Genomic DNA, 27,561 nt, shown 5'->3' with positions numbered 1-27,561 from the left:
ATATTAACTTAGTCTGCATCTATAAACAACACAGCTTAATCTGAAAGGGTAGGTCTAACACAGCAGGATTCTTTATCCATAAAGAATAACAAATCATAAATACATGATAATGTTCAGGCATTAATATTGCGCTCGTTAATGATTAGGTCTAAATTTTGTGCTCTAAGTCTGGAGAGGACTCTTGTTACACACAACAAAATTCAGCTCCATCCTGGGTCCATTTTCTTTCAGATAGTGAGTGCACGTCTTAAGAAGAAAAAAAAGGCCCTAATAAAAAAAAAAGAAAAAAAAGAAAAAGATGCATTTCGTGAACACAGTATCCATAATTATAATCTAATACAAAATTACATTATTCGAATTAATATGATCAAATTCTGCTTAAAGTGCTGGCTTGAAACTTAGGTGCTGAAGATATGCAGATATAGTATAGTAAAGGTCTCAATCATAATTTTAAAAATTATTTTCTGTGGTTTTGGGGTTTTTGGTCCCATGTGTTGATATAGTATGTTTAAATAAAAAAAGTATTATCAGGTCATATTGGCGAGATTGCGCTGAAAAGAAAGGATATGAGGTACTTGCATGATAAACATTTATAAGGATTTATATACACTATAGACAAAATCGATGCCATACAAACATAACCAAAATAGCCCCCAACAGTTGAAAGATAAATTAGATTAAATGTGTTGACTCCTTTGGCTTCGGAAATGCCATGGTCAGAAATGGGAGATACTCATGAAAATTGTGTTTTGGTTCTTCAAACTTGATTGGAATTCAGTCAAATCAAAATTGTTTCAATGGCGCTGGTGTCTTAATGTGTAGAAAATGTCAGTGGTGCTCACCAGACTGTGTGCTTAGTAGGGGTTTTTCCCAGGAGGCATTGTTCAGGGTCTCTTCTGATCACCATTTAATCTAATTGGACTTACATTTACTGCACCCTTTAGGCATCGGCGTCAGAGAAAAGATGTGCATTGCGCATTGTCATTACAGTGTAATTAAAGGCCAGATCAGACAGACAGTTGTTGACTTCTTAAGCTCCATGGTCATGTCATGGTCAGGAATGGGAAACATTAAAAAAAAGTATCTGGGTCCGTCAGGCTTGATGGAAATTCAATCCAAACTAATCACATCAGATGTGGTTGGCAACTCAAAGAGATGGAGTATAGATCCTGTCAGTGACAGTCACTGGATAGTCCTTTTGTAGGATTGGTCCCTAAAGACCCTGGATAAGGAGCAGACTGAGAAGACAGGTCTTTTATAGACTCAAATGAAAAGCTTCAGGGTCTCACATGATCTCCATTAAATCTACTTTGACCAAAATTACCCTCTGGCCATCAACATCAGAAATAAGGTGCAGAGGTTCCCATGCTGTTAGTGTGTAATTAAAGACCCTGTTCTCATTAATTCAATGGTAAAAGGCTAACTCTGACAAGACTCTCAGTCATATGTGAGTATAAGGTCAGAAGATACACAGAGACCTTGAAGTGTAGTCATTGATTTCCTGGGTATCTGTTTTGGGTAATAAAGAAAAGTGCTGAGCAGTGAATGCCAGGGTGCTATTCTAAGAATGCACATTAATTCACTGTTAAGGTGTAGATTTGCATTGATTTTGTCTGCCAGGAGGAAGCTGAGGGGACACAATGCATAAAGCCCCTGCCAATCCCGCTACACATTCAGAAGATGCTTAGGGGGGAAAGTTCCAGTATTACTAGTATCCTTTATGCAAATGACAAATTATATCAATATATAGATAACACATGCAATAAGTGATACTTGCCATTTTCTGCTTTACTTTAGCATTTTTTTTTAAACATTTGGAAAGGGTTCTTGGAGCACGCCTCCATGCAGAACATTTTAAACGTACCTTTACATTTTTAGGACTGCACATGTGGACTGCTTACGTCAAATCAGACCACTGAAAGATCCATCAAGTTTTAATCTCCTGCATGAGACAACCAGCTACAATATCCTGGTGCTGTGTCACTAAAATGCTCTCAATCGTTACAAGAGCATCTGGATCATTAGATGTAAAACAGCCTCAAAGAACCAATGATCTACGGTCATATTTTTAATATTTTAGAATGGCTATGGGGCTTTTTTCCTGTATGCATTCCCTGCTTTCAAATTATTGCTGTAATGATGCTTGGTGACATTCAAGGTCTGTATTTTGAGGATTGCTCTCAAGACTGGCTTGCTTTTTTACAGCCCTTCCAAACAGCTTGTTATAGGGTCCAGTTTAATAGTGGATTTTTTTTATCTGCCAAACTGTGCAATTGTGAAACTGAAGCTTTTTCACCTGCCTCATCATTCTCCTCACTGTACAGGGATACTGTATGTTTGTGTGTCCTCTTCCTGCCACATTTTTAATTGTTCCAGATTGGTGAAACATTTTATTATGGTCCTGACTATCCATAATGGTATTGTTAGTGGTTTATGTTATTTATTTATTTTATTTATTTATTTTAAATCCATTTACTGGCCTGTGCATGTCAGCAAATTTCTGTCCCTTCTGTGTGGAAAGCTCTTTTGTTTTTCACATGGTGCTAAATGGCAAAATGGCAAAAATAAAGTTACATAAAATTTGGCAACAATTAATCAGCAACAAATGGAACCATAAATTTGGTTAAACCAAGCAGAAATTCTTAAGACTAAGAGCAATTTAAAATGTCAATTTTTTAAGACCATTATTTATTTGCATGTATTTTATATTCATTATTTAGAGGTGCAAAAAGTTCTTCTATATGTTTGAACACTGTTAAAAAGTGCTTACGGAAATAATTTATGTTGGGAGAAAGATATTGTGTGCATTTAATTAACAATTTAAAAAATATATATTTATTATTTTAAATGGAAAAGTTGATCCATCATGCTTGTTTAATATATACATTTAGCATTTGTATTAAGGATGCCAATATTTTTTGAGTTGACCATATAAACAGCTTGTGCCAGTGTAAAAATTTCATAGTATACTGAGACATGGTCTGTTCATTTTGAGAAATTTCACTACAAGAACAAAAAAAGATAAATTGCCCCATATTATGGGCTGAGATGCATAAGTGCCTTACATTTTAGAGAGATTATGGTTGTACAAGCTTCCAAAATATTTTCTTTAGATGAAATATGATGTCCTCATCCACATAGACATATTCTTCCAATAAAAAATATGAGAGAACTATACCACTGAACATTTAATGAAATTAGTTTGTATTACATTACCACAATTAAGTTCTTCTGTGACACTGAGATTATAATATAACCTAACCACCGCATCACTGAGCTTACAATATAACCTAAATGTGCATCCATCCATGCTGTAATTGTGTTAACAATCGGACTTAAACCATTGGGCATAGTGCATCATGGGTGACACTGGCCCAGTGAATCTGTTATGTATACGTCATGGACATACTCAGAGAAAAAAGAAATGTCCTCTCACATTTAACTGCTTTTATTTCCAGTAAATTTCTTAACATGTGTAAATATTTGTATTAACATAAAAAGATTCAACAACTAAGCCGTAAACTGGACAAGTTTCACAGACAGTTGGCGAACAGAAATGGAATAATGAGTCCCTGAATAAAGGGGGGGTCGATATTAAATGCAACAGTCAGTATTTGGTGGCCACTTTGTCAACAGTCAGTATTTGGTGGCCAGCAGCTGCTTTAAGTACTACAGTGCATCTCATCCTCATGGACTGCACCAGATTTGTCAGTTCTTGCTGTGAGATGTTACTCCACTCTTCCACCATGGCATTTGCAACTTCTCCATCACGTCTGGGAGGACACACGTTTACATGTAATTTTCCACTGCAAGGACGATCAGCTGTCCTTCCTGTCTCCCTGTAGCACTGTCTTAGGTGTCGTACATTACGGACATTGCAGCTTATTGCTCTGGCCACATCTGCAGTCCTCATGCCTCCCTGCAACAGGCCTATGGCATGTTCTCGCGGGTGAGCAGGAACCCTAGGCATCTTTGTTCTGGTGTTTTTCAGAGTCAGTAGAAAGGTCTCGTTAGTGTCTCAAGTTATTGTAACTGTGACCTAAATTGCCTACTGCCTGTAAACTGTTAATGTCTTAAGGACTGTTCCACAGGTGCATGTGCAATAATTGTTTATGCTTCATTGAACAAGCATGAAAAACATTGTTTAAACCCTTTCCAATAGAGATCTGTAAAGCTTATTTGGATTTGACAAAATTATCTTTAAAATACAGTCTCCTGAAAAAGGGGTGTTTCTTTTTTTGCTGAGTATACATACACACACACACATACACACACACACACACACATACACACATATATGTCCATACTGTCCATACTACTAGTTTCAAAACAGCTAGTGTCTGCCAAAATGGCTGACTATATCTTAAAAAATACTCTTGGCTAAAACAAACATGAATATTTTTTATTTAGGCGTCTGAATGGATGTACTCTAGGTGCACCGATGTGATGAGCAGCAAGCACGAACCATTTCACTGCACAAAGCCTCTGGGAAGGAAACATATCCCAACAGATCCTACGAGGTAATGAGCTCTGCTGCAGGGTTATAGAGACACGCTAAGCAGACAAAGAGCAAAGAATCAGAGCTGTTAGAGGTGATCATCAAATAGTGACCTCTACAGATGGACAGAAATGAGAGGGGAGTTATTCAGGAATTTGATATAAATTAAGACAATTACACAGTTACAGTGAGAATTCAAATAAAATGCTTATCCAATAATTTGACAATAATCTTTTGAGTGATTCAATTTTGAGATGTTTTCACAAAGCAGCTTTACATGATTTAGATTTAGATCCCTAATGAGCAAGCCAGAAGTGACAGTCTCAAAACAGCAACAAAAAACCTCCCTGAGATGACATGAGGAAGAAACCCAGAGAGGAACCAGACTCAAAAGGAAGCCCACTGTCACAGGCTCACCTGATGATTTCACTCCACACCACCAGACCACCAGAGGTCCCCATTGTCTGAGTACTAACCTATTTTCATGTTACCTAGCTCACCTGAAGTCTTTGTGAAGTCTTGCCTACTTTACCGTCAGCAATTCTGAGCTACTTGTTATTTTGATCGATTGTTTATCGTTTTTGCTGTATTAGCCTGCCCCTTTGGATTACTTCTCTAGTTGTTTGCCTTTACGTGTTTTGACCTGGCCTGTTTTTCTGACTGTGATTTGGTTTCACATTCTGTTAAATAAACTTGGCACCCATTGTCTTCTGGGTGATACACTACCCGTATACTGGGATTATAAATGGGAAGTGAGATGATATTGCTTTATCTACATGCTCTCACGTGAGAACAATTAAACCATGTGATCTTTTCGATATTTTTCAAAATGTAATTTGCATTTACTGCCACCAGAGCAAAGAAAGATTGAACAGCTTTGTCATCTTTCTCTTCAACATTTCCATTCCCTTCAGATTAAGAGTCAAGTACCACATCAATCAAAAGTGCATGTGACAGTGCTTACGGTGAGAGCAGCCTAGTGATATTTTGTTATAATATTAAATCCCCCACAGCTAAGGGCATTAGAGAACATTAGAAAACATGATCTCTTGAGAAGGGAAAAGAGTGTGAGGACAGAAAGAGAGGATGCTGAAGTGGTAAAGAGATTGCTTGTAGAGAAGCCCTGTAGCAAAAACAATGGTGTTGATATTGAGAAAAGGACTTTTAGTCTACCAAGACAGTGATGTGACAGCTACACCACCTCTCTCGCACCATAGCAGTCTGAGACTGGCACTTACTTTCTGTACTTTCTCACTAGGCAACCTACTTTCCCACCATTAAAAAAAATGATGTCAGTAGGGGGGGATTAAAACGATCTTTTGTTACCCGTCACCTAATAGCAGATAAACCTGTGCAATCCCAAATGCAAGCACTACTGTTTATGAATAAAAAAAAAAAGCACAAAGCTGCTACCATCAAAGGGAAAAAAGAAATGGCTTTAATACAAACTCTGAGCCACATGCTTTTAGAGCACAGTGCTAAGGTCGTGCAATTCTATGAATCAGAACGTCAAAAGGAAAAGATTTTGCTTTTGATCTGATAGGGGATCTAATAGCAGCGAGTGATAGCTATGCATTCCGCTTATATTAAAGCTTGACAGCAGATTAGAAGTGACGAGAATGAGAAGTAAGCTAAGAGTACTAAACATTACAGAAATATTTAATTCAACAGACATTACAGAAGCACAGTGTCTGAATAAACAGAGAGTTTTAGTCAGGCTACCTCCATTCAAGAACTCATTATTGACCCAATTTAAAATGAACAGTAATTAAACAAATCCAGTTGTTAGAAGAACACTATTTATGACCGGCTCTATCTTTCTAAGCCATATTGACCCAAAGCACTTTAGTGTCTTTTCTACATTGCTGTAAAGTGAAAGGTCTCAGCTTTCCGGTGATACTAATACTACAGACAATCACATATATTTTTAAAAATGCTACATCATTATTTTGACTTAAAACCTTGTCATTATTTTGAGTACCACCATATTATTATTTTTTATTAACAAAGATATGATTAATATTATTATGAATAATAATAATTAATATTTTGACCGTATTGTTCTTTTTTCACTGCTTCAAGATATTATCAGTCCATAAAGGATATCGCTGAGTTTTTTTGTGATGGTTCAGCCAAAAATGTTTGATTTTTCTGCATCTTTTTTTCAAAATATGCGATGCAATTTGCTGAGTTTTTTGTGCTGTTTTGTGTAAAACTACTTGAATTAGTAATATTACAATTGCAAAAAACGGTTTTGCACGGTTTTCACTGTGATGCTTGTTGGGAAATGAGATCTTTTAGCTGTGCTCATGTTCGACACATGAATCGAAGGGGGCTTTGGCTGAATGCGCGTTGTGATGACGTCACATGCCGCATTGTGATGATGTCACATGAGACGTCTTGGCTCAAATCTACAGAAAATCTTTGGTAATTTAAAAAAAAAGATAATTTATTATTATTATTTATTTGAAAATTATATATTGCCGAGTTTCCTTGATTTTGTGTTTCGCAAAATCGATAAATCCTGGAGGAACTGTATGATGTCATTCTTTTAACATTGTTCAACACGTTGAACTTTCAGGTGAACAGGCTACAACAGTAGAAGAATACACTGGGTTCTACTCCCATCAGCCAAGAACAGAATCTGTGGGTACAGTTGGCACAGACTCATTGAAACTGGGCAGTTGAAGATTGGAAAAAGACCAGGAGACATTTTTCCATTCTTTAACAGTCCAGTTTATACATGTACACATGAACATGTGACCACTGTAACATACATGCCACTGTACAAGTCACTGACGTCACGTTTTCCCCAGGTGCTCCTAATAAAGTGGCAGATAATTGTATAAGTACATACAAATCTGATGCCAACCCAGCAAGTGAAACTCTGTTATTGACTGAGAAAAAACAAGAGTGAGGATGCTGTTCAGCCAATTGTTCTGTAAATTGCAGCCTACAGAGGATAATTCTTGAAATAAGAGAGACAGACAGCTACAGGAAGACTTAATGTGTGGCCCACTAGCTGCTGTAGCTAAAGGCAGCTTTCTCTTTAAAGGAGCAAAGGCATCATTCGACGTGGAAGAACTTCCAATGGACATTTATTGTTGAAATTTAATTCATACTGACACAAAGCCCGAGATTTAGAAAACCAATAAAACCTTCAAAAAACGTAGAACTGAGAGTTCAAATCCAGTTTTCTACATAAAATGGTTCAACTCAGAATAACAAAACATGTAACATTTGTTCAGTCAGCTGACAGGTTAGATACATCACGCAGCAGGAGGAATCAGTGCTAAGCAGAATGCACCGTAGTCTAGATCGGCACTAAACGCTTTAATCTGAGCTGAAGCGGTGCAGCTTAGCCTACACTAATCCCCGTAAGAAAGAGGAGCCAGATGGTCGGCAACAACTGCTGCAGAACCACTGAGCAGTGCTGCGAGAATCCTACAGCTCCTGACGTTGTTCACCTTGTTTCTCGTGTTACACTGGTCATGGTGAGTCATGGTGAGCGCCAGCACCTGGCACCGCGGTTCTAAAGAACTGCACCCTGCAGAGGATGATGTGTCAGAACTAAACACTCCACTGCGGTAGAACCTTTTGATTCCTGGAGTGCCGCAGCCAGAGAAGGACTGTTCCAGGGGTGTCAAGATACAGTAACACACGGCTCTCTAAACGCTCGCTCAGCTCGTCCTCTATCTAGACGGCCTCTACCTGCTTCACACTGACTCTACCAAGAAGAATAAGACTTGCCTTAACCTGACCAAAGCAAAGTAGCCATTAAACTTAATCAAAGTTAGGGTGAAAAAAATGAAAAGACTCTGTAAGAAATCATTAAGTGAACATTAGCACCAAGACCGGCACTTCTCAGCAGGACCAACAGCCTGGGGACACTGAAAATCTGTCTGATTATACAATTTACACACACATGTGAACCACATACAGGGAGCTCAGTGGGAGACAGCCATATTACAGCTAGTTACCGTTTCCTGGTGTGTAATTGAAAGATATAGAGAGAAACTGAAACACAGCGCCCCCCCCCCCCCCCCCCCTCTCTCTCTCTCACCTTTCCTCCCAGTATGCTGGGCACCCGGAACAGTCAGATTTAGTGTCCGGGCTATTAGTTGTTACTCACAGTTACCCGGCATACACGTAGGTTCACAACCAGAAAAAAGCATGTACATACAGTATATAAGGTTGGAACAGTATACACAGTACTGTGCAAAAGTCTTAGTGCAAAAAGTCTTAGTGCAAAAAACTTATTATTATTATTTTTTTTTTTACTTCTACATTATAGAGTACAAAAACATTTTAGATTTCCAAACATTAGTTTTCCAGCACAAAATTAAATGTTACAGAAACATGTTTGTATGTCAGTAAAGAAAGCAGCATATTATGTAAGAGACACTTTTCAGACAAAAAACACAATGAAGGCTGCTGGGTTTTGCTGCAAAAATAAGAAGCAAGTGCGACAGTCAAAGTCTGCAGAAGAACCGTGGCTGGTTCTGGAAGATGCTCAATAAAACTTACAGCTGATTTCCTTATAAAACTGCACTAATTCTACCTGAGAGTACTAATTTTTTGTTTAAGGTAAAGGGTTGTTACACCAAATTCTGATTCTGATTCATTTATTACTGTTTACTGCTCTTTATAGTATTTTTTCAAAATGTAGAAACATTTAATTCCATTATTTTTGAAGGCATCTGCTCTACCGCATTTCTTCTTTGCATAGGCATAAGACTTCTGCACGTACTGTATGTTTAAATGTAATGTATTTCACGGGCATGTGATGTGCCACAATGCTCCAACCATAGCGCATTCTTCCAGATTCTACCACCTGCTGAACTAGACACATTGGTTGAGGTGTGATCTGGCTGTTGGTATAGACTGCTCTTTACTAGTCAGATTAATCAGCGTGCACAGATTATTCTTTCTGAAGCAAAACATGCAGGTATGTGGAAACAAAGGAAAATAAAGTTTGGCACAAAAAGCTCGCGCAACATGCTTCCAACTTGTACTTGAAGGAAAATACAGATGCTAGACAAACTTGTGTGATATTCTGTGATGCAAGGACAGGGCACAGCTTTTCATAGCCAAACGGTTGGTCAACAACTTGCTGAATTTTTGTCAATATGATGTGCACATTTTTTTTTAGAAGACGATTATAATCATACAACTTTGTACGTCTGTATTAATGCACTTACCTAACTAACTATATGTCTCAATATGTTATTACATTACATTATTACCACTTTTAATCTAGTAATTTAGGCAACCAAAACATGGCATGGGCAGCACACTACGAATTTTATTTGACTGGTGAGCTAACTAATGAATTTATGATTTGTCCACTCCTGCTCTGTCTCTCTGGTTTTACTCTGAAGTGAGTTAAAGCTGTGCTTAATGATGAGACTCCCTGAGGGAGAGTTACTGAGGTATACGCCTCCCACAGACAGAGGCAGAATAACAATGATCTAATCAGTTGGGACTACACACACACACACACTTTATTTCAGGGTTGTCAAACTCAATTTCTGTCTGTGCCACACTGGCATTTTTGAGTGTCCTCAATGGACCATAAACTGTACAGCTAATTAATTTCTTTAACTTCACATTAGTGCGGCTTTAAAAGCAAAATATAGGACGTTTAAAAAAAACAACCTAAAAACCCCCAGAAGGCACAATTGATAAACTATTCAACTGTATGCACTATTAGGCGAAAACAGTGTATTAGGCTAAATGATTTATTTATCAACTGAACAAATAGAGAAAATTCTATATGCAAAGTAATAATCAAGAAAGATCTGTTTTCTGTTTTGTTATGGGCAATGTATATGTGTGTGTGTGTATATATATATATATATATATATATATATATATATATATATATATATATATATATATTAGGAAATATATAAAACTTACACTTCTGCAACTTTCCATACTGCTGCTGTTTTAGGCTGCTTGTGGTCACAAGTCGGGTTAATAGAGTTCGCTTTGTGTCATAAAGACTTTCACAGTTTCTTCACACAGAAATCAAACCAGTTTAGCTTCACGATGAATAAACATGTCCTCAGTCTCACACTTCTACTGAAAGTGTCTTCAATGAATATGAACTTTTCTTCTTTTTTGTTATAACAAGTGTGATGGCCACACTAGTGATTTTCTTCAACAAGTAAGTGTAGCTACAAATTCTTTTTAGAGAAAGCAAAGACACAATAGATAGTGGCATGGTTGTGGGTAGCGTTGTCACCACGTATTTGTGCCTTTTCTTTCTTTAAAATTGTGTGATGTTCTCCGCTTCTTCTGGGTTATTCGATTTCCTTCTGCCTCCACATGATTGGACTGGAGAGTGGATTGGCTAGTCTAAACTGCCCTAGGTTTAAATAAGTGTGTGAGTGAGTGAGTGTGTGTGTGTGTGTGTGAGAGTGTGTGTGTGTGTGTCTGTGTGCATGGTGCCCTGTTATGGAGTGGTGTCCCATTCAGGGTGTATTCCTGCCTCATACCCAGTGTTCCCGGAATAGGCTCCGGATTCACAGTGACCCTGACCAGGATAAAGCAGTTACTGAAGATGAATGACTGATGATTTCCCCCCTCTTTCGGCTGCTCCTATTTCAGGGTTGCTACAGAAGATCACCCGTCCACATATTGATTCTGGCAACCGGTTTTATGTCGTATGCGCTTCTTGAAGCAACCTTCCCCATTTTCTGGTCTTGAGACGCATACTGAGAATGCATTGGCTCATGCAACCCGTCAGTAGCTGGGGTTGGTTTCCTGAACAGGAGTCGAACCAAGGCCGTGGTCATGAAAACACCGCATGTAAGGGAACCATGATGAATAAGTGAGTGAAAAAAAACCCCCCCAACAACCCACAAAACCAAATGTACATGCTTTCTATGCCAACTTTGCCTCCTGTTTGTGCAATCCACTAATACGATGTCTGTTCACTTATCCAAAACTGCTAAAAACACTAAGCTGACATGAAAACCTAGATTTTCAATAGAAACTGCAATACAGGCTGATTTTTATTCGCCACTGTTTTAACAATAAATCAAAGGGAAATTATGCTTAAAATGATTAGGCATCTTAAAAAAAGGTTTTTCTTTCTTTGTTTCAAATCTTAGAAATAGAAACAACAACCTGGTTTATTAGGCAGTCTTGAAAAGACATTTGAAGAATCACAAGGCACATAATAAGTGTGGATCTGAAAGATCATGTAGAACATTTCTCTACTTAATTAAAAGCAATAAAGGTGTGCACACAGGAAGCCTCCTGAGCAAAATCAGGACACGCTAACCAGCACAGACAGACTCAGGACTCTGACTGTCTCCCCTGGGGATCTGAGTTATGGACACCCACTGACTCCTCCAAATGTCTTTTCCCCATACTCCTCATTCCCTCATGGGAATAAAACAGAATCTGACCATGAAATACAGGCTCCAAGGAGGGTGTATGTGTGTGCTGCATATGTTTATGCATGACTGTCTTTCCACAAAGGACAGAGCCTACTGTCCTCCTGGCAAACAATCTGCTCTCGTTCTCATACAGTGCATTCTCATCAATCCAACATCAACGCTTTTCACTTTTAAATCTTAAGCATTAATTAAACATTCTATATGTCATTATCTAACTATTAGCAGTTTGCATATCAGTATAAAAAGTTGTTTAAAAAAATCCCAAAAAAACAAATTATGAATAAATTGAGATTATTCATAAATATGAACACCAGAGCACAGCTGCAGTCCTCTTGTGATTAGTCAGTAGACTTCATGCTCTCTGCACAAAGTTATGTATGACTTAAATGTATTTCCCAGAGGCCCTCAACTCAGTGGAAGACAGAAATAGTCATGTGTTCATAAATGACAGCACATGGCACAGTCAGCCTGATGTAACTAAGAGAAATGCACAGTCAGATCAGATAAGCACTCCCTTATAGAAATGTGCATTATAACCTGTCTTACAAAACTCTATCTCAGTGAGATATGAATCAAAGAACTGAGAAATGTTGATCAGCCTCTCTCTCACACACACACATACTCACACACACACACGGCATCGGTGTACGCTGCACCAAGGAGCAAAAGCGAGCAGAGATGAAGAGAGGTTTTTTAAGTAAAAAAACAGGTATCACTTACCCAGAAGATGAGGTTGAAGAGGAACATCATATACTTCAAGCAGCACAGGAAGCCGCTAGCCATGTTGCACTTCTTGAATTCTAAAAGGAACACAAAGGATAGATCCAGGTAAAAGACCACGTATTTGCTGCTTTTGGAAGTGCTCTGTTTGTTGGCGTCCTTGTTGTCTGTGGCACTCTGTTTGCGTCCCGTGGAACCGTAGAAAGCTCCAGCGGTGAAGCCTCGCCCCCCGAATGGACGACCTGAGCTGGATGCACGGGCAAAGTCCGAGTCGCAACTGTCCACAGACGGGCTGCGGTGGATAGCGGACTCCTCACTACTTGACTTCTCCATGCTCTGGGGCTGAAGCTCTGCTAGCTAGATCATACTCTACCATGTCTCTCAGAGTAGCCAGGCAAGAAGCTCCAAAAAGTGTCTCCCAAAAGAGTGTCTCTTACACACACCAATCAGGAAGGAAAGTCTAATGGAAAGAGATGCCACAAGAACAGTGTGGGACAGTGTGAACAGTCACACTCACTCGCTCATCACTCGTTATGAAGCCCAGAAGCCAACCTGTGTCCAGTGAGTGTGTGTCAGAGTGTGAGTTGCCACAACTTCCACACCTCCTCCTCGCACTCTTCTTCTCTGAGCTCTGCTGAGCCGGCACACTCTTTCTTTCTGTCTCTCGGAGCCTCAGCCCTGTGCTGGTGCACTTCTCTCTTCTCCCTTCGTTCCCAGCCTTCTCCTCTCCTCAGCACTGAGCTTGTGCTCCTGATCTCAGTGCTGCCGCTGATGTGTGCAATTATCGGCAGCTACATTTACTGGGCATTCCCTGCTGTCTCCATTCAGCGCTGAGCCATCTATCTATCTCCTCCTCCTTTCCCTCCTCCTCTCCCTCTCCCTCTCTCTCTCAACTCCTAGCCCCTCCTCTCTGTTAGGGAACCAATCGGGCATCAAGTGTTGTCTGAAGACCATTCCCACAGTTGACCCTATGCTTTTAATAAGCTTATCATTACTATGCTTTTTTCCTGTACAAGTTAATACATTGATATTCACTCTGGCTAGCTATCAACCACTCAGGACGCTCTCTGGATTAAAAAAACATGAGTTGGAGAAAGGCTGTTTATTTGAAGTCGAAATGAGACACTGCTTTAGTATGTAACTGGTGCACACGGCAAGACAGGAATATTTATATTCAGACTGCACATAGCATATAACTTGACCCCCCCGACCTTATTGCTTTCCTCTAATTCAGTTCATCAAGATTGAAATTCTTTGCCTGGGTTCTCTCTCTGAGCTATCTATCAGGGCATTTGGCTATGATTAGTGTTAGAATAAAAACAATCGCATGCATGACCGTTCGCTCAATAGTGCTTTGTAGCCCTCGGTTCGTGCTCTCTCAATTCCTTGTAAGGAGCGCCAATAAATTGGCAGCGTCTCCAGCTTAGGAATTATAGCACCATTTCAAGCATGGAAACAAGATAGTGCATTACAGATATTCAATGCTTTCCTATCAATAGCCAGGGGCATAGTCTGGATTATCTGCCACGCATTCTCTCATTCTTGGAAACATGAAAAGAAATTATGTTAGGTCCTGTTTTAATCTGAAAACAAAACTAAAACAAACAAACAAACAAACAAGCAAAAAAATTACACCTATTTACGACCAAAAACATGACACCTGATACATTCTGTTATTGTGTGTATCTAATACTAAATTGTTTCAGAAATTAAAACAAAATCTAAGATAAAACAAAGGCAACCTGAGTAAACACAAAATACAGTTTTTAAATCATAATGTTATTTACTGAAGCAAAAAAGTTATCCAATCCCAACTGGGCCTGTATGAAAACGTATTTACTAATTCCCCAAATCTACGAAACCTTCCCAGGAGTGGCGGACCTTCCAAAATTCCTCCAAGAGCACAGCAACTACTCATACAGGAAGTTACAAAAGAGCCAAGGACAACATTGAAGGAACTACAGGTCTCTCTTGCATCAATAAAGGTTCACTGTTCATGATGCCACAATCAGAAAGACACTGGGCAAATAAGGCATCCATGGAAAAGTGGCGAGATGAAAAGAGTGGTGAGGTGGAAGCGTGGCGAGGTCACTGCTAACCCAGAAGAACATTAAGGCTCGTCCGAATTTTGACAAAACACACCTTGATGATCCTCAAACCTTTTGAGAGAATGCTCTCCCAGAGTCGAAAGTGGAACTGTTTGGAAGACAGGTATCCCGTTACATCTGGCATACACTAAACACAGAATTCAACAAAAAGTACCTCATACCTACGGTCAAGCATGGTGGTGGAAGTGTGATGGTGTGGGGATGCTTTGCTGTTTCAGGGCCTGGGCAACTTGCAATAATTGAGGGAAACATGAATTCTGCTCTCTACCAGAAAATCCTAAGGGAGAATGTCCAGTCTTCAGTCCGTAAGTTGAAACTCAAGCGCAACTGGTTTATGCAACAAGACAATGATCCAAAGCATAGGAATAAATCCACCTCTGACTAAGTTAAAGCTAACTTTAAAGCTAACTTTAAAGCTAAGTTAAAGTTCTGGAGTAGCCTAGTCAAAGTCCTGCCTTGAACCAATTGAGATGCTATGGTACGACCTTAAACAGGCAGTTCATGCTTGAAAAGCCTCCAGTGCGGCTGAACTAAAGCAGTTCTACAAAGAAGAGTGGGCCAAAATTCCACAACAGTGCTGTGAAATACTGATCTCCAGTCATCGTAAGCATTTGGTTGCAGTTATTACTGCCAAAGGTGGTACAACCAGATTTTAAGTTTAAGGGGGCAATTCGTTTTTCACATTGGTGATAGGTGTTGAATAACTTTTCTTTTTTGCATCAATAAAAAAATGCACTGTTTACTCAGATGGTACATATTACACCACAGAACAGTTGAATTCTCAAATCTGATTGGTTAGATGGTGTAGTATGGTCAGATTTTGTGAAGTTTTCTGTGAGGAGAATTTTATTGTTGGAACATTTCCATGCTAGAAGAGGAATAAAACACTTTAGGTGTTGATATAGGAAAATAATCAACTTCAGGGTGGTAACAAATACTGTACTTTGTTTCTTGTCAGGTCACATGACACCACCCCAACATTGATTATTTTCCTATAATAGCACACTCATGTTTTATTCCTTACAGCTGGATTTGTTGTATATTATTATGACAGAATATAACCATGCTTATTTGCAATTTTTTTCTCTCAGTCACTGGCTCACATCTGTAGCTTTTTTTTGTTTGTTTTTAAAAAAAAAATTAACCCTGATCACAGCCATCATTCTTTACAATGTTGCTATGCGGATGAATGATTAGACATTAAAGGCACTGAAAAACTGAAGGCACTGGAAGAAATATGTTGGTCATTAAGGGGATTTAATCAATAGGATTTTTACTATATTGTGTAATTTTAATTAGAATCCAGACGTTCCATATTTCTTGAAAACCTAAGAGATAAATATTTAGTATTAACCTTTTTGGCCACTGGGAGAATCTCACAAATGATGCCTGACTCTGAGTCTAGGTAATCTAGATGCTTTATGTTACATTTGTAAAAAGGAAAGTGTCTTACAACTTTGCATTAAACCGTTTCAGCATACTTGTGAATTCCCAAACTTGTAAATGTACAGACAGCTTGCAATGCACTGAAATCAGCAGTGAGAGTCCTGAAAGTGAGTCAGCAGTCAAATCTACAGCTGTCGTGTGATGGCACTAATACAGAGACGGAGTGAATGCTACATCAGTAAGTACGAGTGAATACACACGCAAGCTGAGCTTACAGACAGATGGAGCAGAGTGCAGCTCAGCGCTCTTATGCTAAACCTTAGTAATACCTTGTTTGCCTGTGGGTTCACTCTAATCCATTTCTTTGTGTTTCACTAATTGCGACCATCCTGATGAACTTGTTTGAATTTACTCAAGACTAACAACACAACAACAAATCTAAGCGATCAATTAACCAGGTGCCTTAACACTACACTTGCAACACTTCCTTTTTGTCATCTTCCGACCCACGGAATACACATGAAGCAAATGATCTATTACACTGCGTCCCTGCTCAAAATCACTTTTCAGTGAAACAGCTTGTGCACCCACTCTAATAGATCTGCAGAATTGGTTTTACATTGAGAACAATAATTTGGCTACTCTATCTGAAGAGAAACAGTCAATCGTGCCCATTTTAAATCATTCATTATGCAAGCTGTTTTCCTGCCGGCATGCCAGGCACTTCATTTATTTAGCCTTAACAGATTTGTAATGTCTGTGCTATTAAGCGCAGCAGCAGAGAACCAAACTGTGGAGACTGAGACAAAAAGAAAAGGGTTTGACCAGAGCTCAGCGCTCCCCTGACACTAAGATTCAATACGGCCTGCCTCAGTGATGCACGTCAGCAAACTGATATTCATTAGGACGCTACAGGTGCATAAAGCTACTAATTCTGCAATGAGCTGATAAGGCTCGTTGAAAAATGTATCCTGTGTTCAATACAATTGTGCATCCACACACACACCTACGCAGACACACAAATACAATGAAATACAAGCAAACAGACAAGAAAAGTACCTTTGAGACTGAAAAACATTCCGCTGATTCAGAAGGGGTCAAAAAAGGAGAAAAAAAAATACAAAAAGCAAGCTATGTGGGTATGGATTAAGCCTTTCCTCTCTTTGGAAAAAAACAACAACGTAAAAATAAAGCTGATATTTTAGCACCCACCTAGTCTTATATTCTGTTAAACTCCTTAAAATAGACTTTTTTGTATTTTGTGGAACCATGAACAACAGCACCACCAATGATTTTAAGTAAGTTTAGGTAGATCGTAAGTAGATTCACAGAAGCTCTCATCCTATGCTTTGTTTGCCTTTCGGCTATGTTATTTAAGCCTGCTTCGCTGATGCATCCATGATGCATCAATAACAGTGATTGAGAAGGCACACATGAAATACAATAGTGGATGTACAATGTACATGTGGAAATACATTAACTACCTTTGGAGGATCTAGAAGTAAGTAGACTAAGCAAACGTCCATCCATGTATCCCTTTTTTGTACCGCTTATACTAAACACAGTTGTGGGAAGCCTGCCAGGGGGGGCTTGGACGGGGTGCCAACCCATCGCAGGGCACAATGCACACACACACATTCACAATTTGAAAATGCCAATCAGCCCACAACGCATGTCTTTGGACTGGGGGAGGAAACCCCTGAAGCATGGAGAGAACAAGCAAACTCTCCACACACAGGGCAGAGGTGGGAATCGAATCCCCAACCCTGGAGGTGCAAGGCAAATGTGCAACGTGCAATTAAAGTACAAGTACAAGAAAATGGTTTAAACAATGTGCAGCATAATTATAGCCTATAATGATGAATTTATGCCAATGCTATAAGGTTCAAACATATATATATATATATTTTTCATAATATTAACGCTGAGTTACTGATACACAGTGGATTTTTAACACTCCCATTCAATTTCATGACCAGCCATCACTGAATAAAACCAGTGACTAGACAGAAGCAAGGGGTAGTCATGAATTGCTTACAGTGTGGTTTGAGATTCATATACTTCACTGCATTGATAGTGCCTTACCATTTTTCTGAAGCAGAATAAATCTGGGAGCTCATGCAACACTTCAAATTCCCACTGGTGAGGAGCAGAGATCAGCCAGCGAGAGATAGAATAATGTAACATAGTGATAGGCTGTTTTCAGTGCTGTTCAGTTGTGACAAGTGCTCGTAAAAGCAAATGTGCTTTGCAGCACCATAATACGTCTGCCTGTGCTGCATTGTCACCTTGTGCAATAGCTTCTTCCCTGTGAAATGCCACCGGACCCTTCTACAAACAGCTGACCAGGTGCAGAGTGAAGGATAACTCTATTTAAGCAGCAATGTGGCTCTATTATAAAAGCAAGTTCGAAGTATGCCTAAGTGGATTGTTCTAATGCGGTATTGGGTGAGATGATTACACTGGAATGTAGAAAGGTAGAAAGCGATCAATGGCCATACCGTGTGAATTGGAGGCTCGGTTTACAGGTTTTATAAGATGAAAACCCTTTAATCAGCCTGCTTATGCCCTATAGTGACTCAACCAGCAGACAGAGAAAATCATAGCTATAAAAGAGTTCTACTTTTCCCCTAATGACAAGTTTTGTATGACTGCAGAAGTCTAGAAGAAGTCATGAGGTCCTGAGATTTGAGTTCTGCAGAACTAAATTCACAGAGATGGAAAATTAGAAGAAGTGCAGCTGACACAAATTCTTCTACGAATGACTAAAATCTCAAATAATGAGTGTTAATTTGCATTCGACTTCTGATTATTAAGAAAAATATTTGCCTGCTGGAAACTGGCTTTGGCAAATTTAATACCTGCTCTTGAGATGTATTCATTTGTGCTAGACATTCACTCTTAGTAAAGTGCATTGTGGGTACAATTGTAATCAATTTGAATAAACAACATCCTGTAATTTGTACTTTAGTTAGAGTAAAAATGATAAATCATATCCGTTAAGGGAATGTTAAATGCTATTTTGCTCATGTAAAAGACACAATGTTCACAATGTAGATGCTGGTAGTAAATCAGCTTGCACACTTATGCAGATGCTATAAAATGTGAACTTATTATTTATTTTTTTTATTTATTTATTTTTACACAAACCATTAGTAAATAAGGGCCTATGATTCATATGAGTAAGCATCATGCACATCAGATATGGCACAGCAGACCATATACTGGAAGCACTTGAAGTACAGCCTGAACAAAACAAGAGCCATTTCAGTTAGTAATGTGGTGACTGTTGTGGTGTACATGTACAGGTGCAAAAAACCGGCCCTGAGTATTGGACCACACACGCTTCTTACAACCAGCCATATGCTACAAGACCACACTGAGTAAGCACAGACTATGAGCCAACAACAGCTTGACTCCACCAAGTCTGGCAATTCGCACAGGAGCATGCCAGCTAGGTTATACTTAGATATTTGGCTCAATTAACTAACTTTCTTCACTAAAAGAAAACAACAACACTATTTTGAGCCTCTTAATACAAAATACAGGAATACAGTGAAGTTTCTACAGGACATTATCAGGACAGATGTAACTCATTAACATCATTAAAGACTCTGTGTGGTTAATAAGATGTTTAAGAATGCACTTAAAAATGTTTAATAAGGTCAGTTTGTTGATTAAAAAGGTCAAATATAAAGATGTGGTGAATTTTGAATGATAATCACTGCCTAATTATAGTCATAACAGCACTACATGATGTGGCTAAGCAACCTCTCAGTGTGCTGAGACTATAACTGGACTCATATTGAAGTTTCCTAATTCCTGGAGATTTTTATGAATCATAATGTTTTGGTGAATACTTCTTGTCATGACAGGTATACATAGTTTGTCTGGTCCTTAAGTGAATTTCATTTTAATCCATGTTAGATTTTTATGAATAACCATGAGATTTGTGTTCACATTTTATCCTGGTCTTACGCGAAGTGTGTTCACAGTTTAACTATACAGAAGATATTCAGGAAAACGTAACGCCTTTACCATAATGTGATATATCAGAAGTGCAGTGCAGTGTTGTGACATTCTAATGTAAATCAGCCTGGAAATACAACCTTATTTCAACAAAATTTTGTTATGTGTCTCAGGTGTAATGTCAAATAAAAAAATATTTATGAACGCTTATGTTGTTGGAATACGCCTTTCTAAATTTTAATGTAGATTTTTGATGGCTTATGTAAGTTACACGTAGCGTCACGGGAAATGGTTGGTCAATGGTTAAGACGTCAGACTTCTGATTGGAGGGTCGTGAGTTCAAAGCACTGTCAAGCTGCTATTGTTGGGCCCTTGAGCAAACCCTCCACTGCTCACTTATATAAACGAGATAACTGTAAGTCGTTCTGGATAAGGGTGTCTGCCAAATGCAGGCATAATGTAAATTATGAACACTTCCCTTAAATAAAGGGTTAACAACTGCATTTTATAATGATTAGTGATCATTGTGCATTTCTGCACAAAGAACCCTGTAAGTCACATATCAAACTCAAGGACTTAGGCAAATATAGCACAATAACTCATTTTATTTGGCTCATGCAAAAAATAAAACTGAAATGAACCTTAGTACTGAACTTACTACTGAGTATTTTCACACTAGACCAGTAATATACAGAATTCACACCAGACCTGCAGTGTTTTCCACTTGTGTTACTGTATAGCATGTGAGGGCTCACTTCACATTTCACAGTACTGAAACGCTGGTTAAAATGGACGTCTATCTGCTGCGTTTGATACCATGCGTCTAAAAATGATTCAGAAATGCTTCAGGTGTTGGCCTATATAGTATGATTCAGTGTTTGATTCCAAATCCTGAAATGAATCACCAAGTGGAGAGACCTACAAATATGTTAAGAAAAGAGAAATTGACGGAGAATGAAGATGAGACAAATGGAAGACTACGTCATGTATGATCTTAGCATATCGCTTACAATGAGCAATATGTGAGCTCTTACTAAGTCTGTATCGAACCATTATATATGTTTGATATTTGGAAAACAGATATAGCCTGTGTAAGGTATTGCAAGACTACTAGTCATCTTTTTCATAGTTAAAGCAAACACAGATGAGTGCAGTTCAAAAAAAGTGATACGAAACTGAAAAGATTTGATTAAGGCCAAAGATGAAAGATTAAAAAATATATCCTAATTTCTCAGCGTAGTCTTATATAATGTGTCTGATTGGAGAATTTGGTTTTAGTATGAAATATTATATTTAGACTGTTTTTCTAACATATGCATGCATTTGTTTACCGTCTGCCTCACTGTTTTTTTCATTGCCTTGAATAGTCAACGTCCCCACAGCAGTGGCTGGTGAATGTATTCGCCTAATCTAGTCTATTCAACCTCATAATGTACTTTAATCAGTATAATACATTTTAGTACCGAATAGTGCGTACATCTAACTAGGTTCTGCTAGTCCTTCTTTTTCCTAGAATCGTCCTATTCTACTTTTTAGAGCATAGATTATTGGTGTAAATCAATAAAATAGGTAATACCTTAAAATGAACAGCTTTAGTTTATGGCCATTCAAAGGCTCACAAGAATATAGCCTCACCGGCTTTACACCCTTTCTCTAAGACATAGATTATTTGTTAATACACAGCTCATTCTCCAGCTTGGATGTCAAGCACATTTACAATCTGTTTCATCTTTTAAAAAAGCCAATTAGGTTTGTGCGATATAAATGACTACAGAGCACAGCACTAACAGTGTACAGCAATCAATAATGTTTTGCTTAGTTTATGTACTGTGAAACCATAAAAGACAGGGGGGTGTAGATATAACATTTGTACATCAATAGATGTATCATATGTACATCATGAAAATGATTTTCCCACAGTGTCTTGTCTTTATCACCTGGCAAAGTCAATATTCTCAAACTGAAATATCTATTGTTTAGGGAAAAAAACTTCTATCATGTACAGGAAGTGCGACAAGTCATGTTTAGTTTAAAGCAGAGCAGAGCAGAGCAAGTCTCTGACGTCTCAGAGCTGAGACAGTACAAATGACCTGGCGGACACTCAACACGTTTATGTCTCCTGTCAAGTCTACAGTGTTCAAGCAGCAAACCACATGGAGAGAGAACATGTGTGTGTGTGTGTGGGGGGGGGGGGGGGGTGGAGGCTGTCTGAGAGCCACTAGGCTGTCATTCAGGTACATCCATCAGCCAAGAATAAATGATAGAGGAGTAAAGAATAAAAATAAACCAGCAAACAAGCCAAGTTGGACATTAGCATTCTGAGCAGTGGCAGTGTCATCTCCAGTCCTGGCAGCTCACACTGCTCATTGACCATCATCCTCACACACCACAGAGTTATTTTATTTACTAGACCATAACAGCTACGCATAACAATGCATATAAAAATGCCACATTGCTTCACTTGCTTTCATTTCATTCAACTCATCCCATTTTTCCATCTTTGATACAATACTGATATTGATGCTCGGATGTTCAGCATATCACTCGAACAGATTCAATACTCAGATTGATTGTGCTTACTGTTGTTGCGCATTATATATTATGAATTACTCTGTTTAAGAAAAACTGCTGTGAGCAAGCTTAGTTCAGTCAGTAGGTTTAATAAAAGTTAACTGAAATGAGTGCCAAATTATAAAGTATGGGAAAAAAATGTCCCCAAATATTAACAATCCTTCTGTTCAAGCTATACACACGCACACACACACACACACAAACACACACAATAGGGATTTGACACATATTCAGATCCAATCCTGTGACTGATTTTATGCTGTGAATGTGTGTAATGTTGACTGACATGATACAGGTCTTGCACATGGAGACACAAAGGAAACAGAATATGCAAACATCGCTGCTCTGACGTTTCACATAACTTGGCAACAGAAGCTCGCACACAGTTGCCTCGGTTACTCTGAGAAGGTGAGTACCGGATCTGTTTACGCTTTGAGACCAGGACTGTATCAAGATGGAAAACTGGGATGGGTGAATCCCTAAATAAAAACCAGCATGCACTTTTATACACAAAAACCCTTGTGTGAACTGAAATGAATGTGAGCAAAGTAGCACGGCATTTGTTCCTGTAATAAAAGATAATTACACAGGAAGCAGAAAATAGTAATACACTACCAAGTGCATTCAGAGAGGACAGGTAAAGTCGAGTGCAATAGTTTGCCCCATCCCTGTGGTTTTAATATAAAAGTAAATAGAAAGTAGTGTGTGACATCTAGCAGAGATAAAACATGTGATGGCCCGGGGAAAAGCAAGCCCTTCATGTATCTCAACCACAATTAATGTTACAGCATTTTAAATTTGGTGTGCAGGAGCATCATAGTCATTATGACTGCCTGTATCTGATTACAAACTGAATTGATTGGGCTTATGTCTATTTCTCTACAGCACATAGCTATCTAACAATTTGATCAAAGCATGACATTCACTGTGTGAGGAAATCCCACTTAGCTAGCAAGGTTTTCGACACCTTTTGTTAATACAGTCCCCTCCAAAACTACTGCAACATCAAGGCCAATTCATTTGTTATTGCTGAACACTGAAGAAATTTGGGTTTGAGATAAAAAGATGAGTATGAATATGATGAATTTCAGGTTTTATTTCCTGATATTTACAGTTGTGCTCATAAATTTACATACCCCTTGCAGAATCTGCAAAATATTAATATTAAAAATAAATACATAAGAGGGATCAGATGTTTACCTATAGTGCACAAGACACAATAATAACTGAATTTACACAAATGAACCAGTGCACAAGTTTACATAGTCTTGATTCCTAATACTGTGTGTCGTTACCTGGATGATCAATGACTGTTTTTATGTTTTGTGACAGTTGTACATGAGTCCCTTGTTTGTCCTAAGCAGTTAAACCGCCCACTGTTCTCCAGGTCCTGCACATTCTTTGCTTGTCCAGCATCTTCTGCATATTTGACTCCTTTCCAGCAGTGGCTATATGATGTTGAGATCCATCTTTTCACACTGAGAACAACTGAGGGACTCGTACACAACTATTACAAAAGGTGCGAACATTCACCGATGCTCCAGAAGGCAACATTGACATTTTGCAGATTCTTCAAGGGGTATGTAAATTCATAAGCACAACTGTAGATGTGTTAAACGACATATAACATAGCACATTTTGTATCAGGCCACTCAATAATTAAAAAAAAAAAAATTGGAACACGTGGCTGACACATGATTCTTTTTACCCAGGTGTGTCCTGTTAGATTGACTACAAAATCTACTTTTGGTTTTGGCCTTCAGTTTCACCTGTGAAAACTACATTTGTTGTTAAAAAGGATAAGCCAACATAAAGATCAGAGAGCTGTCTATCAGAGGCATTGCACAAACACTGGGCATAGCCAATACAACAATTTGAAAAGAAACCACTGGTGTACTGAGCAACAGACATCTCAGTTTGGGATAAAAAGTTATTTTTCATCTTTCTTTGGCTGTTTGCCTGAATTCAGCCAGAGCAATATCAAAAGCATTTTCCCAGGACGTCACATATATGTAAAAAATATATAAATATTTTTTAAAAATAAGAACAGATTCAGAAGCTGCTCAGAGGATATGACTCAGGATTACATCACATTATAAAGGAAATACAAAAAAAAAAGAAGTTTTTTCCCTTTATTAATATCTTAACACATTATTTGACCATTGTGTGTAAAAGAACATTGTGAAACCTATCACACTCAATGCTTTGATGGTATAAATTTTATTATTAGGATTCTTCATTTTGTTCTAAGGTTATGCAAACCTTTTCACTCAACTGTACCTGAGACAAAGAGAGCTAAGTTAGATAGATGCACGAAAGGGATGTGGTTTATGAGTCCATGGCCGCATGCTGAGTAGTCAGAGTGACACTGACCTGTGATGTCATTCCACCTTTCTGTGTGAACCTAAAGCCTATTTCCAGCATGGAAACTGTCATTATATCCATTTCCGCATCTGGACACGGAGCAGATAACTGAGCCTATAGAGGGCTCTATTCCTGTGGCAATCCATCATAAACATAATCACTCCAGTATTTCATGGAAGAGGTTTTCCAGAACAGGAAAGCAGACTGAGATAGAACTACACATGAATGTTCCAGCATTCAAAGATTAACAGGGACTGTGTTGCGTATTTTATTCAGGTTGCTTTAACACACCCTGATAAAAGCAGCTGGTCCTACAGGCAGGGAGGAGGTTGAGAAAAATGAAAGGATGGTTGAAGGTGGGCACTGCATGAGGCTGAACTGCTGACACAGCTCCTGGAGGGCAGAAGAATTAAATCCATACATCAACACCTCCAATAGCATGAACACAGCGCTGTTTGCTACACTGGAATATGCCGGGGATTTCTTTTCCCATTAGTTAAGCTGGGTGAAAAAGAAAATCATATGTATTTAAGTAAAGGGTACTGTAAATTTGTATTTGACCTCAGAGGACAGTTGCAGGGGTGGACAAATCACTAGACCAGGCACCCGGGACAAGCAGATTTCATGTCCAGGCTATTAAATTTTATTCGCAGACAAGTAGCTTTAACAACCAGGGAAGGAAGATAAACTCTACTCCTTACTGACTTTTGCTAAATGCTTCCGAATCCCACTGCTTGCTGAACCAATCGGATGGGGTACAATCTGGCTACAGTAGAACAATCTTAACTAGGTGGACTAAATTGCATGCATGAATGGTCTTTTCAGAATGACGAATGTGCAGATGTGAAAATAGTGATAAAAAAACAACAAATAAACAAGCAAAATAAAGTCCAGATTGAAGTCATATAACTCTGCTGCTCACTACACACAGTCACCCTGGGGTCAAACATGTCAAGTGAAAATAAAGGTGATATCCAGACACAAATAATACTTACATTTGGGATGAGTGGAGACGACAACACAGCTTACAGACAAAACAATGACTTGTTGACTTTTTCTCAAGGGCAGAGGAGGATAAGGATTATGGTTACACAGTAATCCTCACCTTAAAAATTCATATACTTGTTCATTTCCCTTCATTTGTACACTAAACTAGACCAATAGTTCACCAGACATTATTACGATATGTTAGTGACCACGTTTTATTCTAATCAACTAGGCTTCTAGGCAACCAAAACATTAGACTTGGCAGCACACTGAAGTTTGCGCAACTTGTTCAATGGGCTAAATACTAAATTTATGATTGATTCATTAGTGTTTATATTGCACCATGTGACTCAATCCAAAATTAAAATTTCTAAATAATACGCAATTCAAGACACTGCTGTGATGTACCTTTGCTGTAATTTGTGGCACGGACCTCATAACCAAACTCAACTGATTTCTGAATGAGGGCTACACAAGAATCATTTCAATATTCCAACGAGCCGAAAGATTTTAATTCCTCAATTCCAATTCATTTCACAGCCAACACTCAATACGTGATCGCATAAGCCTTTTCAGCCCTCGGTGTTAATCAGTATGAAATTAACCTCTGTGGAACAACAGTGATCTTTAACGCACCAGCTGGCTTGAGGCTCCCAATGAGATACTCAGAATGAAGCAGACTTTGAGGTGCCCAGGCACGGGCAATGGTCCTGGTGCTTGGCTTCAGCTCCTGCTTGGCTAAGTTTTCTGAGGATGGCCCTAGCCACTGGTGCACAGATGGTGTGGAGTCGAGAGGAAAGAGGCAGTGTTCCCTGCTAAAGCACCCCAGGTATCTTCCATTTGGATTAATCCACTGTGGATCTCATCGAATGGAGGCCTTTTTCAGGGAGCAGGCCAAGCCGGATATAAAGGATGGTCAACAACTATGAAAACCCATAAAGTGGTGCCAAAAAAGTGGGGAAATAGGGATGATTCAAATGACTGTTTGTAGATGGGGGAAATGGGGAATTGTCTAGGCCAGGGAACTGGGTGTATCAACCTGTCAGGAGGAGTAATATTCCTACTGCATCATTCATAAATCAGGACCGAACAGTCTGGCAGTGTGTCAAGTTCATTAAATATTAGTCTTTGGAATAATTCGCTGGAAAATTCATAAAAGCTTTTGCTCTTTGAGTACTTGCAGGTATGCCTCACTAACCCCTCCCCCCTTCCCCAACCAACCACACACACGCCATGTGTTCAGTACAAAGATGAATGGTATCATCAGGAACACCTCAGAGAACAACTTGCACAAAGAAAGGAAATTATGCAAGTGCACTTTGACACATCGTCTATTTTAAATCACACTCAAGGCCATGACTTCTCACTCAAAATGATTTAGAGTTTGAAAATAGCTGCACTGCCCCACAGGATACGCATTGCAAGATCTGCTTAGCATGTGTAAAAATCATCACCTGCCTTATGAAAAAAATATGCGCACCGTCCAGACTGGACTTTACCGCTCTTTGATTGCTCCACTAAAAGCTGTGAGTGTGATGGTATGTGG

The 27,561-nt window shown here is 38.8% G+C and overlaps 1 protein-coding gene across 12 annotated transcripts in view; it reads right to left on the bottom strand.

Annotated features, from left to right (window-relative positions):
* tspan9a (tetraspanin 9a) overlaps positions 1 to 27,561 on the bottom strand; it is a 219,715-nt gene that overhangs the window by 70,500 nt on the left and 121,654 nt on the right. For 10 of the 12 annotated variants that reach the window (XM_053622820.1, XM_053622821.1, XM_053622822.1 and 7 more), the window contains one exon: positions 12,631 to 12,710. In XM_053622820.1, the coding sequence (XP_053478795.1) occupies positions 12,631 to 12,693 (63 nt within the window). In that variant the 5' untranslated portion in view covers positions 12,694 to 12,710. Of the gene's footprint in view, positions 1 to 12,630; positions 13,802 to 27,561 lie in introns of those variants that run through there. The other 2 variants (XM_053622828.1, XM_053622816.1) reach the window with 2 other exon arrangements.

This window comes from Ictalurus furcatus, chromosome 4 (genome assembly GCF_023375685.1).
Source record: "Ictalurus furcatus strain D&B chromosome 4, Billie_1.0, whole genome shotgun sequence".
NCBI classification, from domain to species: Eukaryota; Metazoa; Chordata; class Actinopteri; order Siluriformes; family Ictaluridae; genus Ictalurus; species Ictalurus furcatus.
The sequence above is the reverse complement of the archived record's forward strand: the minus strand, read 5'-3'. Positions and strand labels throughout refer to the sequence as shown.